This window comes from Schistosoma mansoni (assembly GCF_000237925.1).
Source record: "Schistosoma mansoni, WGS project CABG00000000 data, supercontig 0049, strain Puerto Rico, whole genome shotgun sequence".
Lineage (NCBI taxonomy): Eukaryota > Metazoa > Platyhelminthes > Trematoda > Strigeidida > Schistosomatidae > Schistosoma > Schistosoma mansoni.
Window position 1 is genome coordinate 998,539 of NW_017386028.1, and position 20,484 is coordinate 1,019,022.

Below are 20,484 nucleotides of genomic sequence, written 5' to 3' on the forward strand. Positions count from 1 at the left end.
CTAATCCACACAGGTACTAGGTTCTTCATCGCTTTTGACCTACTGATTGTGTCCAATAAATACAAATACATTTCTTTCCTCTGCTTCTGAATTCTTTTTCTAGTTTCGTGTTTGTAAAAGTACGTGCGTATGCAAACTACCTAAAACAAATAAATAATTTTTCCTGAATAAAATGGTGTCAGAATCCATACAAAGAACGCGACGACCTGGTTTGTGTCTGTGCGAGTATTATAACTTACGGTTAGAGACATTAAGTTAAATGGCTCAAAATCATTCCTAGTGACTCAGACACATTCACTTTGTCTCCCCTTAGAACCTGACTCTTGAAATCTTTTTGTACTTTTTTCTTCTTTCTGCACCTTATCTCTTCTATCACTAGTGATAGTGTTACTGCTTCTACCACTTTTCAACTTTTCTCAGAAATTCCATTTCACTTTGCTAATGTGGAGTGATAACTCGAACCGATATCCATGTGTGTCAGGTTCTACGTTGCGCATGACTGACTGACTATTTATTTAAACACATATATATTGGTACAAAAGGACACCAGATACATATGCGCCACACAAAATAATGAAAGTAGGAAGAGAAGGGATGAAAAGATAAGGCGGACTGAAATGTACAACTGGAAGACTCTTTCATTTAAGAAAGTTAGAACCACTCTTTATGTAGAAAGTAAAAGAAGGTTACAGCAGGATCACCACTGGCTTCTATTCTGAGCCATATCTGATAACGTCTCTAGCCACTGTGTTGCACCATCTCTCGGACCCCAGCCAGGGAGTCGTGAAGGACCAACAGAAGCTAGCCCTTTGCAGCTTTCTTTCATACCACGACACCATGTCATACACTGACCACCTCTCCGCTTCTTCCAACCAGTCCCAGAGTCGGCAAATAATGCACGACGTGGAAGTCTCTGGGACAACATTCGTAAAACATGTCCAAGCCACCGAAGTCGGTGTTTCAAGATGGTGACACCAATTGAATTATCGTCTTGAAACACCGACTTCGGTGGCTTGAACATGTTCTACGAATGTCGTCCCAGAGACTGAGAGGTGGTAGTACATTTCTATTATGCAACGTTAAATAACTGCTTGCTTGTGTATAGCGAATTCAACACAACTTACTACTAGTAATTTGGTCATGAGATTAGTTAGACTGGATAATGAGGTTATCAGGCTTTAATGAGTGAGGTCGCTGTAACACGCACCATACACTCTCAACAGCTGTTCATGTTAGAGTATCATGATAAATGAATTGGGAGGAATTAAGAATAATGCTAATAGTGCTTATGGACTAGGATATGATACTTCGATGGAGTCATTGACTGTTAGTTTGAGATGTGTGTAGAGAAACAGTCTTGTTTATTGATGTTTTTTATAAAATGACTATATACATTGGCTTCTGGTTTTCTTCCAGAAATAAACCATTGCTCTGTAAGACTTTCGATACTAATTGTTTGTTGTAGTGCAGATCCATCTACCTAATCTTTTCTCTAAGTTTTTGATAGCAAATATTTTATATTTTTTTATTCCACCAATTTACTCTTTCTTCTTGAACTCTATCTAATCTCCTTTTTGTTTAAACTGTCATTCATAATGTTATCATTTCAATTCTCTTCTCAATTCATGTTGCCTATGCTGGTGCGGTGGTTTGGTAACTTTTTTATTATTTATTTATTTGAACACATAAATATTGATACAAAGAGGCACCAGATATATATACGCCGCACAAATCTCATTTGATTTGTGTGAGGGCTGTGATATTGTCCAGGGGCCCAAACTGAAGCAGGTGGTTTTCTTAGGGGACCACACCCGGAGCCACAAGGCGTGGAGCATCGTGAGGAGATGCAGTCCCATGGTGGTAGCCGGTGACCAACGATTGATTCATACGCCATTCGTTCCTTCAGGATACTGGAGCCCATGTGCACCACTGGTTTGGAATCAGGGTTTTCCAACTAACCTAGGTGGACGCGCCGTGTCCACCAACCCGGTTATAGTGCCGGACATTCGCTTTTCGTCCTCTCAATTTCGTAAACAACATCCCCGTCACGAGAAGGCAGTTAGTAGTACTTCCCTAACAGAGACTATATACGCGTGGCCATGTGAGAGCATTTGGAGAGGGAGAGCGGACTCCTTTCACTCTCGACCGTACCAGGGCATTTGGGGGCATAAGTATAGTGTCAGGAGTGGATAACGTACACTGATTCATATTTGTGTCAGGCGCTACGTTGATTATGACTGACTGACTGACTCTACATATTGTACTTTATAAGTTATTCAACACAATGGTCATAGATCACTGGATAATTCTGTGTTGTTGTTTATTTTTTTTTTAAAAAAAATAAGAATGTTGTTTATTTCTATCATTAATGTTGTACATAAAATTCAAAATTCCAATTTTAAAGTCAAACAACAATAATGATAATCATCATTCCTGTGATCTTTTTAAAACACCACGACTTTTTGAATGTGCACATTTAAACAACTTTCGCTTTTTATATTATACACTAATTGTGTGTACAATTTTAAAAGAAAGTATAATTAGTGAATATGTTATTCATATTGACTCTGTTCATCTTTTTATATTAATGAAGTAATTAAAGATCCTATCTACTTATTCAAAGAAATTACTTTGATTTTTTTAATTATTTAGTTTCTTATTGTCTCGTGAATAACATTAAACCTTAAGTGTTGGTTAGTTCTTTAGAAACGCTCATTAGCAGTTGATAATTAGTTGACATGTCGTGGTTAAAATCTTTGCTCTGTGTGATGGAACCACTAAAAATCGGAAGATTTAACCTTAAGGTATGAAGTTTCTAAATATAATTCATAATTAGGTTAATTGCAACCTAAAAGTGTAGCGGCTAAAATACTTAAAATATGGGTTACACATTTCTAAACATTTTGAGGATCTAGTATTTAGTGAAGATGAAATGTGTTGAGCAGTCTTAAAATGTCGTTCTTTAAAGTCTATAAAGGTCCAGGGCCCCTGAATTCCCTGGTACGGCCAAGGATGTGGAGAGTTTTCCCTCCCTCTCCAAATGCTCTCACATGGTCACGTGTATATAGCCGTTGCCAGGGAATTCCTAATCTCTGCAAAATTGAGAGGGCGAATGTTCGGCAATTAAACCGGATAAGCAGGTTCAGAGGATCTACCCAGGGGAGTTGAAAAACCGTGATTCTAGACCAATGGTACACATATGCTCCAGGATCCTAAGAAGACAAATGGTCTATAAACCTATTCTTGGTCGCCGGCTGCCATGGGACTGCATCTCCTAACGTTGCTCCACTGTCTTGTGGATTAGACCTCTAGGTCAAAGACTCGATAGTTGGCCGCCTAAGAAAACCACCTGCTTCGGTTTGGGCACACGGAGAGTATCCCAGTCAACACATAGATTCAAGGGTTTGTATGGCACATATATATTTGGTGGCCCCTTGTACCAATGTTTATGTGTTTCGATGATAATTATGTCCCAGAGAACGTATGGGAATATTTCATTTAATCGGCATTCAGTCATAAATATCTGGAAAAGTTAAGGATAATGCGTTGTAATTAGGTAATTCATGTTGGTACTAAATTTGATATTTTTCCAAAAATTTCCGTGAGTCGAAGTTCACAAGAGACTAAATACACTTGATTTTCTGCGCATAACTTACCTTGGAATAAAGTTCTTATTCCTGTTTCTCTTCTTTCCTCCATTGTTCAAATAAAAGTGTAGAAGTAGTATGGGTTGTAAGAAGCTAATAGAAAGTTTGTAATCATCATTCCGGTAGCAAACTTACTTGAAATATTCCTGCATTCACAATAATAAACTTTGTGTTGCATTAATACTTTTGTAGTGAACGAGAACGCAGGCGGGTACAACTGAATGTGTTTAAACACAAAGTTACAGAATCTCTTAGTAAGATCTGAGAACCAAATAGTAAATACTTCATTTGCAAAATGTCAATCAACTATCTTAGACTTGGCTGTTCCCAGACCAATCATTCTCTGTTCTCGTTCTCTTTTCTTTCATCTTCTTAATCTTTTGCCTCCAGGCATTTCACTTTCGATTGATGATACATACTACTTATATCTGTGGACATCAGTAGCACACACCACACTATGATGTTAAACATTTTGAGATTCTGAAGTGTTCTAGCTTATAACCTAGTAACTGACAGACAAATAATATGACCAATTAGGTCCACACTACTTTACTGACCTCAAGATTTGTTTGATAATTCTCTTATTCATATTTCGTTGTTTTAAAAAACTTGCATTAGATATAAGTAGACAACCTCATTGGAAAGATGAACACAAGGGTTCGAAATATAGTCAGATTTCGGAAAAACGTTGACGGTAATATTAAATAAAAAGTCTAATACAATTGATTTCCAGGCATATCTGCCAACGCTTTTAACAATCGAGTACGACTGTCATTAAAATTCCAATGTCGAATTATTTCACTGGACGACAAGGTTCACCCCAATAATTATTAGTTTTGAGAACTGCTGCCACATCTTCGGTTATTTGGTAGATCTTAGTCTTGTCCCAACCTATTACTATGTCATCAAGCACTGTTTATCAGAGTATTCAGTGGTTAAGTATTCGTGTTGATATCTGTGGCAATCAGTCGTGTAAATGGTAGCACCTGACACACGTGTGTATAGATTAAAGTTATCACTCCACATTAGTATATCAAAATGAAATTGTCAAAACAAATCATAGTAGGAGTAGTAACACTCTCAATGGTGGTAGAAACGATTAAGTCTAAGATGAAGAAAAAGAAATATAAAGAGATTTCGAGTTACTGGTCAACAGCTTCCTGATTTTTTCACCAGGACTAGTAGTACTACGCGGCTGTTAGAATAGACGACCTAATAACCGGAAGGTAAGTGACCTAACCACTAAGTCACTGTTCCAACTACCTCAGCCAATAAAAGTTCACAGTTTCATCAAACCATTCATTTTCATTGCCTAATATCCTATGATCACGCGGCTGCACCATAATATCAAAGTAGAAAATAAAAGGAAGACGAATATAAATTTTCGACTGTATTATTTTTTCGAGCTAGATTCTTTATTACGAAGTTTCCATTTTCCCTCAGCAATATCATCAGCTCTTGTTTCATGTAAAAGTGATCTGTTTAATTAGTAATCCATAAGCCTTAAATAGGATTATTCTAATGACCATGTCCATGAATGGCTGTTTTCATAGGTCTAGTGCATTTCATTTTGCTTAGTATTCCTGTGGAACGTTTTGTTCTGTTGATCACGTGGTTCATCGACCTTTTCCACATAGACTGGTAGATTGGTTCCATGTTGATATGCTTATTGATTACAGATTGTCATGAAGACCATATTTTCAGGAGCTCTTTAGCATTCGAATTCTCTCGATCCATAATTTTGACGCTGTCCTAATTGAATTCGCATCCGTAGTTGTCTGAGTTCATTGATATAATTGGTAACACGTCATATCTTCTTACTTCTAGCTCCTGTTTGAAGATATCGGTAGTCATTTCATGGACATTTTGCAGTTGGTCTATCCTGATCATAAAAATAATGTCACCTTCCCTAGGTATGCAGTTTTACTTAGTTTGATTTTTAGTATAATTGTATCCTTCAGTTTTCCCGAAACAGCGGAGATTGATCTCGATCCCACTGCAGCATACATTATTAAGAAACAGGGAAATAAATATAATTCAATCCCATAATCGAATGATTAAGGTTAAATTTTTTACGTCTCTTATTCTCTAATCTGCTATGTCCCGATAAGAATAATGAATGGTAACTTTTGGATCTATTTATGAAGCAATATCATGCATAGATTTTTTATCATGTAATTGCTAAATAACTAAACTATTCGTATTCATGTTCCCCTTATCATGAGCTTTATTTTGAACTATAAACTATTATTATACGATTTACCATTCTTGAGTTATCCTCAGTCCATTAATTACTGCCTCCCACATTCACAGCCACATTTGCCTAAATCTTGTACAAATCTTATTTTCTATTTCATTGGTACGACGTGGTCAGTCTCTTTGGTATATAAACTCAGTATTTTTGTGACATAATGATTCATACCTCAGAGGCTGTTCTGGACTTAACTGGTTGGGCTAGGCAGATGGCAGGATCGATACGTAATCTAGACTGCTCGTAAGGTTTTCGTGTCACTGTTCCAATCGATAATTCGCTGCTGTCTGATTGGCGGTCTTATAACGTTATACATTTAACAGGGCATCTACTCGGCCACAAGTTATAACATAATCCATTAAGACCTTGCCCACCATATCAAACTTTGCGTTAGTCCCTTCTCATACTTCAATTTGACTTCATTGTGTATTTGACGTTTTGTGTTCAGTTTGCTATTAAAGTTATCTATTTACTCCACTCCCATGTTATGGATCTTATTGATTTTTTATCTCTCTGCACTCTGTTATGATATATAAAATTCTGGTTAGTTATACATTAGTTTTATTTGCTACGTAGCCTCTTACAGTTGAAGCTTTACGGTCCAGACAATTGACTGTTGAGTCATATCTTCGATTCCGTACCAGATTAATATAATAATTTCCTTGTTTACAGTTGACCACCCAACAGAACTAATTCAATTTCCTGCAAATTATTCATTAAATAGTTTCCTAGCCAATGTTATATATTTTGCAGTCATACAATCAGTTGGTTAGCCAAGTAATCAAGATCACTGGTTATGAATAACCATGGTTGTTTTTTGAGTTATATTCTGTAAAATTCACAAACTAAGTCATTTCATATATATATATATATATATATATATATTCTGTTGTCTGTTCATTCTGTCAACTCCGCCTGTACCTCTTCTAGGGTTATTACCGGTCCCAAGCCCGGGTAAAGGAGGAGGGTTGGCCATGGGTTCAGCAACCCCAACCCGTAGAAAACAACCTTTCATTGTTTAAAGGTTGTATTAGTGATAGAATTCTTCATTATAGAAGTACATTATCTATCAGTTATAATTTAATAATAATTCTTCAAACATACATACAAAGATGAATAGATGTTGGAGATGATGGAGAATCAAAAAGAGTTTTTTTTTACTTATCTTTCAATAAAATGTGCTATTTTTGAAAATCACATGTTAATTTCAGTTTGTGTTTTTTTTTGTTTTCATAGGCAATAAGATTGACTTTCCAATTAGTATAGTTGTATTCAATTTGTGTAAATAGACATACCCTTATGTGTGTTACTGTTACCAATGCATAAGCATATATATATATATATATATATATATATATATATATATATATGAATACGTGTATTGTATTTCCATGATTACATGGTGTCTATTCATGCTTGTTACCATACATCAGCCAAACTTTTTTATTATCTAACAAACAAAAAAAAATTATTGATATATGTCTATCTATCTATCTGTCTGTTTATCTCTCTTATGGTATTGCACAACTGATCCATATGCTATATATATATGTATATTTACATTATATTATACGTATGTATTAAAATCTAATCCCGTGAATTGCTTACATTATTTGTTGATGACGTAGTTATCATTATCTTTACTGATTATTGGTTACGTTAGCTAATATTCATGCAGATATAACAAAGTTAATATTCAAAGTTTTATTTTACAGAATGAAAAATTCAGTTGGAAACATAAAAAAATATTATACATACCTGGATTATGTGTTAATCTGTATTTTCCATAAGAATATTGATTAGAGTATATATATATATATAACCAAAATAGTCTGTTCAAACAAAATAATTTACTTAAGAGTAATGAATTGTTCCAATTTTTAATGTATAATCTACTTACGTAATAGTATTAAGATATGAATATAAAAAAATAACAAAACTTTAAATCATATATTACAAAGCCCTATTATCAGTGATTTCTTTTTCCCCCGAATACCCTGGTACGGCCGAGAGTGGGGAGAGTCCCCTCTCCCTCTCCAAATGCTCTCACACAGCCACGCGTATATACCCTCTGCCAGGGAAGTCCTACTCATCACCTTCTCGTGGCGGGAGTGTTGTTTACGAAATTGAGAAGACGAAAAGCGAATGTCCGGCGCTTTAACCGGGTTGGTGGACACGGCGCGTCCACCTAGGTTAGTTGGAAAACCCTGATTCCAAACCAATGGTGCACATATGGGTTCCAGTATCCTGAAGGAACGAATGGCGTATGAATCAATCGTTGGTCACCGGCTACCACCATGGGACTGCATCTTTTCACGATTTTCCCCTGCCTTGTGGATCAGACCTTAAAGTCGAAGGCTCCGGGTGTAGCCCCCTAAGAAAACCACCTGCCTCAGTTTGGGCACCTGAGCAGTATCACAGCCCTCACACAAATCAAATGAGATTTGTGTGGCGCATATATATCTGGTTCCCCTTTGTACTAATATTTATGTGTTTAAATAAAAATTAAATAAAGATAACTCATTAAACAATTGAGAGTTACAGTCTTCTTGATTTCAAAATAGAGACTTTATAAATTAACCTAAGCCAAGTCTTCCATCGCATAATTTTACAAGTTCGTTGTGTAAACAATGAAATCAATCAACTGGTTGCAGCATTAAATCCCACTTCTCTTACTTTAGTTTGGACGGTTAAACAGTGTTGTCAGTCTTCACCAGTATGATTGGAATTTGATTAAAAAAATTAATTTACTTATTTAGTAGGTACTTAGATTTACGCTACAATCTTAGTGTACGATATAATGATACTGCTCAGTTACCCAAACTGAAGTTAGTTGAGTGGGTTTCAAACCCAGGAATTCGTAGCTGAAAGTGGAACGCCTTAACTGCTTAACAGTTAAAATTCTTTTACACAAACCTGAACTTATTTAACGAGTTCTATTTTCATAACACCATGTCAAAGTTTCCTGATTCTATGAGCTTCATTTCTATATTGCTTATTTCTCGTTTCGTCTTTTTTCTCTGGCGAAAGGATAAACCAATTCTGCTATTATTGTATCCCTCTTTGTTTTTGTGATTATGTATTTTCTCTCATTATACCGATGTGTCATTTTTACTAGACGATAAACGGTTTATATACATCCGTAAGCACATTCCTTGATTCTCAGGGAGAAACCTTCGACTCTGTCCACCTAGAACTCTTGACAAGCGTGTCAGAAATTATATTAAACTACTAAAGCTTTTTTCATCAAGAACTGTTGGTCGTGTTTGATCTGTTCAGATCTAGTGGTGTTTTTTAGACCTGCGTACGTTTTGTTTTTATTTAACTTCATAAATATGCTCCTAGAAGTTACATCTTATTTTTCAAGGATTGATCACCTATCTGCAGAATCAGTTGATATAGTTCTCTTTAATGAAGATCTTTACAAAATCCAGAGTCTCCCGAACGCCATTAATAATGGTATAAAATGTTTAATATCAGTCCCTTTCCCTATAAATTCAAAATGTTTCCGCATCAGTTCTTAGTTTTATCATAGAGAGCGAGGTAGTTAAGCCAGTTGGCCTCTTCACTTAGCTTAAAAGTCTTATCATCCCTCTTAAATTGGTAGTCGACAAAATCTTGACACCGATTAAAATCTTTTTCTATATTTGTAATGTTTACTGTGAAAAAAAGAAGTAATAATATTTTTTTGTCTGTTGAATTTCTTGTATACAGTAGCTTTCAAACTTGGACCTCCAGATTTGCCACATTTAAGTAATAGACATGACTATTCTGATTCATGTGAACAGCACGAACAAATAGATGATTATAGAAATGGTGTATATGAAAATCTTGTCAATCACTTCACAACAAATTCAATTACTAATCTTGATAAAGTAAGTAATTTTAAGTTTATACAAACCGTTATTATGAACTAGTTGTCGATTTTGTAATAACTGTCTTAGGTTTGATTTTTAATCAGTCCACCTACATACTATTTTTCCCGACCGTTGCTGCTACCTTGACGTGGTGGTCGGGCTTGCCTATCGTGATGAACCAACCGAGCTATGCTGGCTGGAACAATCTTTCCTCAAGGTCCTACTATGCCAGACAGGTCGGTTGAAGAGCGGTAAGACGATTTTGAATGACATGGCTCAAAATCGTTTTCAATGGCGAAGGTGCATCCACTCTTTGTGTTCTACCAAATTCTAACCTTTTGAATTCTTCATGTCCCTATCCTTTTTCTCTTTCCAAATTTATTTCACTGGATTATACTCCTTCAATAACATCTTCAAACCCTAATCTTTCACATAATGCTTATACTCTTACTACTTCTATCACTATAGGATTTGAATGGAAAACTTCATCTCTGTGCTAAAGTAGTATTGCAACTCGAACTAATGTACGTACGTACGAAGTTCTACGTTGTGACTGACTGACTGACATACTATTTATCACTTTTGTCAGAGTTTTCTATGATTGACATGATCCTCAGAAATTTCTGGAAGCATGGTATTCATATCAATCACTAATACACCGAATTATGCTTGATCTATTGACCCATTTGTAAAAGGTTTATCAACAACATGCTCAGTGATCAACGGAACAAGATAGTCAACTTGGATACAAAGACAAATAACCATAATAAAACCCATGGAGACAACTGACTACAAACAAAATCACCAGATTAAACAGATTTGAGATTCGTGGAATAACTAATAAACTCACTTTCATGTTACATAATCGCTGTAGGCGTTATCCGGAACTACAATTATTGCTCTACTATTGAACCATCGAACTTAAAGAATCCAAAAAATATCACAAATATTCCAAGATCTAATGTATCTCTGATTACATTCTATTTTTCTCTTGTTTTCGACATAAAATGGAAATAAACACTGAATAATGTAGGTCCAGATGGTATGGGAAACACCAATTTGAGCATACGTCTAGGGTTTCATTTCGATTGAACCCAACCGGCTGTCAATCAAAGATAAGGCACACTATGTTGAGTCACACAGAGTAGTGGCCACATTGCAAATTGATCGATAGAATTTGATCATTGTCATGAACTATATCAGAAGTGAATAAACCTTTAACAAGTGACCACATAGAAATAATATGTCAGGCGAATCACATAAACTGCTAAAACGTATTTAATGAATATACTGATATTTATAGTTTATTAATGTGATCAACGTTTACCAGTGAGGTTATCAGCGCTAAACCAAGTCACTTTATCACTGAGCTAAGTGCAATTGTGGACAACTTTTCACACAATGTTATAATCAGAAACCACTTTGTTTATCTCAATGTGTGGCTGACATTAAAATGTTTGTGGCTTTTCTTTTCTTTACCTTGAACAATAAATGTCAGGGGTAAGACCATAAATATTGAATAAGTAGTGATTGATTTAAGTGTTATCGAAATGTGTGCTCAATACATCATTTAAATATATAGAGAGAGCCGGTTGAGCAACAAATCATTCATGACTGTAACCACATTCGAAGAAGAGCGCGAAATCGAGTTTGATCTCAAACATCTCTTTCTAATAATTTAATATCAATAAATTTTCCAAACTATCTGACTTTTCACCACTTTCTTACACATTTCTAATTGAAAACATAAACTTTATGTATTTCAGTTGTTGAATTATAATTAATCCATATCTTATGGACTACTAGATAAAATCAGCTTTGATTTCTACAGAACAATCAATTAATCAATGCGAAAAACTAGTTGCCTAGTCTTTTCTCTCAGTTGTTTTTCTATTCTGCAGTTTATTTCCTGTTTTATCGGTGCCATTTTATCATACTATGATCAGCACGACCCTTCTGTTGTTATCTCAGTTGTGTAGTGAGCTTTGTGTGTTGTTCTCTTTTCTAAGTAAATCAATAATTTTACCACTACCATTGTCAAATGTCCTAATAGGATTGGTTGTACTCTATATAGAAGAAGGGAGTAGTCTATTCTCCTAAACTAACGTATTATTATCATTAGTTACTTTACTAATATTTACATGAAAAATTTGTTTAATCATTTTTATTACCAGTCTACTATTATTCGTGTTTAGCTCAAATTATAACAACATAATTATATACCTCGTTGATTTATTAAATTTCATAATCAATCATTTGTTTTGCATATTCCGGCTGAATATGAATAGGTGTAGACTATCTATTATTCACTTTCCACTGTAATAATGGCTAATTTCATTTAACTACTAAGTAGCAAATGGTGAATCACTGAGTTTGGAATTGAAGCTCAAAAGTATTCTAGAGGTTTGTTCTCTCATCTATATGTTATATGTAAGACATCAATCAATATCATCTGTTAGATTTGCTAATCAGAATTCCGATTATAATTTTTCAACCCCTCATATGCTATTCCGTGTTTAGTCTAGTGTCCTAGGAATTGACCAACGATACGTTCCGAACATCACAGTTAACCTTGATCTGAGGCTAACGTATACTTCGCTCTTACTAGTCCGTTGATCCCCAGCCTTGAGTCCGAAAATAGAAAACACCAGCCCTGCTTTTATTATTGTTTCCAACTACCCAGCAGCTATCCCCAAAACTCACTGGCTTATATGTGTGAATCATCAGACCACAAACATTCCAAATATGAAATATTTTACAAACAATTGTGTCATATATCACAAAGAGCGAAGCAGGCGGTACACAATTAATTTAAAATAGTTATGGGATAGTGAATCACACAGCAATAGTTAATAGGTTCATCGGAAGCTTACCATTATGGGAATATGAAACTGTAACGGTGTAGTTACCTACTAGCTATAAAATTAGAATCTGTGAATCAATCGTAATAGTTACACTTTTTTTACATTTGCTTCACTACAGAAGTGATATTATTTGTTTAATTTAAACCATAAACGTTTTGTTTAGATAATTACCTATAAACTGTTGTATTGAAATCATAAACTGATCGATGCTAGACTACCAAAGGCCTCCAAATGCCCTGGTACGGCCGAGAGTGGGGAGAGTCCCCTCTCCCTCTCCAAATGCTCTCACACAGCCACGCGTATGCACCCTCTGCCAGGGAAGTCCCACTCACTGCCTTCTCTCTGCAGGGGTGTTGTTTACGAAATTGAGAGGACGAAAAACGAATGTCCGGCTCTTTAACCGTGTTGGTGGACACGGCGCGTCCACCTAGGTTAGTTGGAAAACCCTGATTCCAAACCAATGGTGCACATATGGGTTCCAGTATCCTGAAGGAACGAATGGCGTATGAATCAATCGTTGGTCACCGACTACCATGAGACTGCATCTCCTTACGATTCTCCACTGCCTTTTGGATCAGATCTTGAGGTCAAATGCTCGAGGTGTGGCCCCCTAAGAAAACCACCTGCTTCGGTCTGAGCACCCGGGCAGTATCACAGCCCTCACACAAATCAAATGAGATTTGTGTGACGCATATGTATCTGGTTCCCCTTTGTACCAATATTTATGTGTTCAAATAAAAGAAAATTAACCATTGTAAACCTGAAAGCACTGGATGACCTTTTCATCCTAGTATGAGACTTCTCAGCAGTGCGCATTCACGATCCTGCACACGGAACTCGGATTCAGGATTTTCGGTTGATCAATCTCTTCAGCAACTACCTCTCCCATAAATAATATTACAACTTCAGTTATTTAATAATAATTATTGTTATTGTATACTCCACCCTAAATATGTCTATATTACTATTTGTTTTCTATCACACATATGTATGGATTTTATAGCCTATCATCACTGCTACAACTGATAGTCCGCTTACTACACCTGTACCCCCTAATAAACATTATGTTATTTCACAACAATGTATCAATTCCAATTATAATTTATCATCGGAATCAATGGTAATTATTCAAAAAATTGATACGCCTACTCAAAAAACATTACCTGATATTGTTGATTTAGATTGTTTACCATCAGCTTCAATACCATCAACTTTATTATGTAAGACTATAACAGTGACAAAGTCAGAAGTAAGTTGTATGAATCATGCCAATCATCTAAACAGTACTACTAATACTACTACTAGTAGTAACAGTGATGACAATAATGACAGCAACAAAAATGTTACACAAAATTCCTGTGACGAATTAAATATGAAAGAAGAACATTCACAGCAAGAAGAACAAAAACAGTCACAAAGTCAATCACGTCAAAAAAGAATGCCAGCATTGAAACATTTGAAATTACCATCAACTTGTAGTTCGACAGTTTTACGACAAACTAGCATACCAAATGGATATTTTTTGTCAACACCGGAAGTGATCAATGAACTTGGTAAATTAATTTGTTTCTTTGTTTGATTTATTTCTCTATGAAATTGTTGTTTAGATTTAAATGAAAAAGAAAAAAAATGGTTTCAGTATATTTCATGTGTTGGGCTAGTAGAGTGTAATTCAGGACCTGTTTCACCATACTTGATATTCACTAATTAACTATGCTTGTATGTCAGTTTTGTTGTTCACATTTGGACTTGAATTTAGTATCTTTCAATTCAAATGGCCATTGCGTTATCCATTGAGCTACTGAGTTCGAGTAACCACTAACTTCTTCAATGTGTATGAAGTTATTAGAACGGGTTTCGTAACTTCTCGTTTTCAACGTTCAATAGACTGTGACCTTTAAAGCAGCAACAGTGTTTCTCTAAAGCTAACTTTGACACTAATTTCCCCGCTTAATTTGTAGATGGGAATTGGTTCAAATCCCAAACAATTTACATCACAATTATAGAAGAAATCGACTTGTTTAAAAACCAACAATTTAAACTAGTAATATAAATGTTATCTTTGAGTATTTAGTCCTGTACTTTGTGTTTAGAAATACCTAAAAACTTTTAGAAGCCACAAAATTTGTGAGAATAATGTAACCTGGTTGTAAGACGAAGCAAGCTTTATCAAATATATTACAGTGCTACAAATTATCAGTTTGTACTTAATACATCCCCTAGTGAATTAAAGATTAGAGAGCACAATATAAAACTTTACAAATCAAAAGGTTTCCTTCACAAGATTGTAATAACAGTCTCTCATTTACCTTATTCCATTATCATTTACATTACCAATATTCATAAAGACTGTTTCTTTTGGCGTTGTAGAGAATCATATTTGTCATGTCATTTCGTCTTAACGTTTTTTCTCAATAATTGTGATTGAATTACCTGTTGAAATCTTCCATTCATTATAACTTGTATTATCATCCATTCGACTCTAAAACGTCTTACTGTTCATTTTATTTTGATTAAACCTCCATCTTATCAATAATTGATTTAAATATTCAGTACCGATTTACTGATTAATTTACCATTTTTAATAAGTTGTTTGTGAATGTTGTTCAAATTTCGTTACGCGGTGACTTCAATTTATGAGTCATTGAAAACTTATAAGGTATTAGATATCTGAAATCTATTGGTTATTAGGAAGTACGTACTAATTGAATAATCTTCAAATACGGTTTACTTAGTTTATAACCATATGCTCATTCGCAACTAACTTCGAGTTGGATTCTCAAAGTTTTAGTACAAATTCATGGCTTGCGTAGTTTAGTTGTATTAGGAATGAAATAGTTATCCTCTGATAATGAGACTTAGTTAGAAATACGCTATTTCTTAAATCCTCTGAATCCCATGGAGTAATCTGAAAGTATTTTGCATGTTGCAAGATATAAATGTGGTAGTTTCGGTTTTATGTGAGTTCGCAGTTTCTCACCACTCCTAAAGAACTTTAAACTTGGACGAAACGGTTGTTGTCAATCATAGTCAACTTAGATTCTGACACAAATGTGCATTGGTCCAAGTTTCCATCCCCACATTAATATAATGCTATGAAATTAATAAGATAAATGGCAAAAGAGTCGAAATAATCACGGTAAAAACGATATTGGGAAAGACTAATCACTGAGAATATGGTTCGAGATTTAGGAATGAAGTAATACTGGGACTGAAGATCTAGAGAAAAGTAAAAAATCAATGCATCGCTTTGATCGATTGTGAACTACCTCATCCAACGACTCTAACCATTAATTGCAGTTTACATCTATCAACACAGTTCATTCCAACATGCAGTGGCTTTCTGGACTGATGCTTCCACTTATAGGCGATAGTCAGGCATACATAACACATAGTATAACCACCTCACCCGATGAGAATGTTCAACCTTGCCAACTGAGTTATTACCTTTACTTACTATAATCTCAACATTTTTCACTCAATGATTCTGTAAACTTACTATTCATTGACTGTTTAACCTTAAAATTCTATATTCTCGTTCTTTTGGAAGTTTTCATTCAGTCTAGTTCTTTGCATTGTTTTTTTATCTTGTTAAATTATAGGTCGTTTGGATGGTCATCGAAGTAATAATAACAATAACAATGGTAATTCATCGGCAGATTCTCCAGATACTCATCACCCACTTTGGCATACTTTTTCTCCTGCCAATATATTTTACCGGTTAGGATTACATCAAGTTTTATCATTATCACCAGCTCCTCCAACATCTCGAGAGCCTCCTTTATTTCCTCTCAGCCACAGTCCTCCTACACCTACGTCCATACCACCATCATCGTCATTATCGAATATAAATGCTGAAAATCAAAATTCATTAATCACTCAACCTGTACTTGTTAGTCGATCATCATGTATAAATATGGATACAGTTTCAGCTTATTGTGAATGTATGTTCTCTATTTTTTGTGTATTGTGTTTAAAATCTTACCCGTTATTAACAGTATTAATTACTGATTTTTACATTCTGGACGTTCCCTTTCTTATTTAAGTTTAATTATAAGTTATCTAAATTAGAGATAAAGCTGTCCCATAATAATATTATTATCATTCAAAAATTATAATTAATGCGCCGTAAGTTTCGAGCTATAGTCAACTTGATACCAAATAAGTATGTACACTATTCGAAGTGATGTGATTTAGGAATTATTTCAACTGAACATTTGTTATAGGATACTACAAACCATGTCAAAATAGATCATTAATGACAAGGAATATGTTATGTTATTGTCACAATTCTTTTGACAATATAGATTTGTCACTAATACTATGTTATGTTTGATGAACATGGTTAGTTACACTAAGAAAGATGACGGAATAACTTCACCTTGAATAGTGTAGATATCACAATCTTTGCCAATAAGAAACAAATGTTTCACACTTGTTTTAATCAAAAAAAGAAGGTGAGAATTTATGATCCCTTAAATTGAGGAAAATTTGAGTAATTCGATCATTCACTTCCAACTCCGTAACTTTTCACCTCTGGCTACTGATAGACATATATATATATATATATATATATATCACTACAATAAATTCCTAAAATCAACTAAAAAGAGTTATACACACGTATATATATTCGTGTCACTTTTTCTTGAAAAAAAAAACACTAGTACTACAATTATACGAATACAGGTTGTAAGCAGCTGGAACGAACTGGTATCTTTGTTATTTCAGAAATATGGAAGAGTTTGTATGAAATTGCTTAAAGAGAAAAACAAACAAGTAGTTGGATACAAAAAAAAAAGAAATCTATCGGTTATTATTCTTTGTTTCCCAGCTGTTGTAAATGACACTTTACTATTTGTTTTTTTTATTTTGTTCAAAATGTAAATCTCTGTGTTCATAATAAAGTGGAAAGTACTTTAACTTTTTATGCATGCATAGGTGGTTAGTTAGTTCACTGGTTATCTATGTATGCACTGTTTTTCATTAACGATCAATACTTATTCATAACATATTTATGTTTCATTCTATATGGTACTTTAATTACTACTTGTCGAATATTATTATTTTCAGTATGAGATCGTGGAGATTGTTGAATTTTACTAAAATCATTAGTCGATATAAGTTCGACCATGATTGCAAACCTAGATTTTTAGTGAGAAGCCGTGACCAATGGAGTTCAACCGTGTCGGTTGTAAAGCAGTTACGCACCGAAAACAGTGGATTATGATCGTGTGACATCGTGGATTGGTTGAAGCTAAACATTAACACCGTTGACTGTCGACTCAGTGGTCTAGAGGTTAAGCGTTCTTGGGCGAGGCAAAAGATTCGGGGTAGGATTCCATCGTGAGGGATCATAGATGAGCACTACGAAGGAGTCCTATATAAGGAAAAAAAAGCCGTTTAGTGCTTTCAAATTTTTGATCGTGGTCGAGCTTAGATCGGCTCATGATATTATTATTATTATTATTATTATTATTATCTTCTTAATTACCCGTCTTCGGTTATCACAATTTAATGTTTGATGTTAAGTGTTGGGGAGACCCAGAAAATTCCTCGAAAAAAAGTTAAGAGGAGCCCTGAAAACTCTGAGAAACATCTCATCCAATGAACATTTGATTGAAGTTTATCAGGAACCTCTAGAAAGTGAGAAATCACATGTCACATTTCTGATCGAATGATTACCTATCCTGTTACTATGTTCCGTAGCGCTCCAAAAATTTCCAGGAGCCCAAGTCCATCTAAAATGCTATAAATAACCTAGATTTTCTGTACATAAAAGAACCTTGGGAGTAAAGCGTTCTTTCCATATTTCGCGCCTTTTGTGTTCAAGTTGCCGTTTGGATTTAGTCTGTGGTTTACTAGCAGAGCTTAGGAAACCAAATCAAGCGTTCATTTAGAAAATTTATTATAAAGGCAATATCAAAGTATCATAGTAGAATGTGATAATTACACAAGTTATTAATTACTATCTTCTAAAAATGACCCGACACCGAAATAAAATAAACAAAAGTAGAAAGCATTTATTGGAGATAGAAGACAAAGAGAGTAGAGTTCAACAAGAGGATCTTATTCTAATAGTTCTGCAACTTATTTTTCTTTTCTACAACGATATAAATATAATATATTTGTTGTTAGCAATGCTTGAGCAATACGGACATACATACATTTATTCAGACTGTTGTATTTCTTAATGGGAATGTTTATATAACAAGGATAAATAAAGCCGTCATTAGTCTCTGTCATATCTACATTCATCCTTGATTAATCTCTGGAACATAATCATCTTAAAATCGTCATGGAATATCCAACAAAGCGGTGTTTTAGCTCATGTATTCTTTAATATAGATGAATTATAGCTAGTATTGGAAGATAGGACATGCGTTTTTCATCCCACTTGAAGATTTTCAGCTAGTAATCCCATTTTCAATATGACAATGTTCAAGTGAAACTAGGTAAATCGTGATCGTTGAATTCCACTGTAATTTTCTTTTGAAATCTGTAATTGTGCAATTGTACACAATCAGTCAATCATCTTAAACAAAGCATTAAATCATTTTAACTAACATTGTTTATAAGATTAGAATAAAATTACCAAGATTAATTGTACAAATCATCCAGTGATCTTCCCGGGTGAATATAATTTAATTCATTTGCAAAGTACATAAGTTTATATATTATATTTTTCATAAGCGTTAACATAATACTCATTAAGCAGTTGTCTAAATTCTGAAGTTGAGTGAAGCGAGATTTAAACCGTGACGTTATGGTAATTGAAGTAAACATAATGGGTCACAGAGTATGAACAAACAAGCACACAGCTTACTGACTATTAAACATGTGATTTCCTTCCCTCTCATTGAATTGTACTCCGGATTTACCAAGAGTGATCGCTTATAGTTAGGTGAAATAAAGTATTGTATAGCATTTAGTTTGGTTCTCTATTCCTAGTAATGAATCATGTATTTGATATAATATGATCTAGTCTCTGTATTGTGTGCCGTTTTTGGAGTGTCCAATCTAACAGTATTATGAACTCGATCACCCAAACTATTATTATCATATTACTATGTTATCATAGTGTATATTGCAGGGAGAGAAGAATATTTTTAATCATTCGTTATATCAAGTCCATAATTCATTATAGTTGCAAAATTAAACTTGGATCTAATGACGTTTTATTTGTTTTAAAATAGTTTCTATTCTATCATTTTCATTAAGGTTTTTTTTCTTTCTTAATTTTTCACTTTTTCATAAAAAAAACGAACAGCTGAATCTCAAAACTCGCCTAATGTGCTTCCGAAATATGCTAAACGATCAAAATACTCATGAGAAATAGAGAGAGAGAGAAAAAAAAATAAGAAATCTCATATATCTATACATAATACCCCATATTTTCAAGATAACACTCCTCTTTTTTTAATCTACTTTTCCCCCTTTTTTAAAAAAAAATGCATCAAATTTATTTTACATAAAGAAATTTTCTTATTGTGTATGCGCCAGACTATGATTACATAATAACAAACTGGTGAACTATTCTTTTGCATTCATTCATTTTATAGTTTGTTTGTTTGTTTTTTGTTTTGTATTTTTCAATATTTTTTTTTTCGAATTGGATCCCTTTTTTTCAATAAAGCGTCATCATAATCATCATCATCATCGTGCAAATGAAATGATATCATTTCATATTAGAATACATATATGTGGAAAGATTGAAAATGAAAATACACTAAACTGTTCACAATTTGAGCATTTCCCTCCCTCCCCCCGCCTCCTCTTCTTTTCTCCCTCTGTTATTGTTCTTGTCGATATAAATTACCCTTGTATTTTCATTCTTTATTATTTTTCAATATTATCATGCTGTT

The 20,484-nt window shown here is 34.3% G+C and overlaps 1 protein-coding gene across 1 annotated transcript in view; it reads left to right on the forward strand.

Annotated features, from left to right (window-relative positions):
* Positions 1-19,951, forward strand: part of Smp_161530 (myocyte-specific enhancer factor 2a, putative) — a gene marked incomplete at both ends in the record, with an annotated part of 30,271 nt that extends 10,320 nt beyond the window's left edge. Inside the window, 5 exons of the mRNA XM_018790607.1 lie at positions 9,613-9,773; positions 13,623-13,868; positions 14,031-14,172; positions 16,222-16,563; positions 19,890-19,951. Of these exons, the coding sequence (XP_018646122.1) occupies positions 9,613-9,773; positions 13,623-13,868; positions 14,031-14,172; positions 16,222-16,563; positions 19,890-19,951 (953 nt within the window). The remainder of the gene's footprint in view (positions 1-9,612; positions 9,774-13,622; positions 13,869-14,030; positions 14,173-16,221; positions 16,564-19,889) is intronic.
* Between the last annotated feature and the right edge of the window lie 533 nt (positions 19,952-20,484).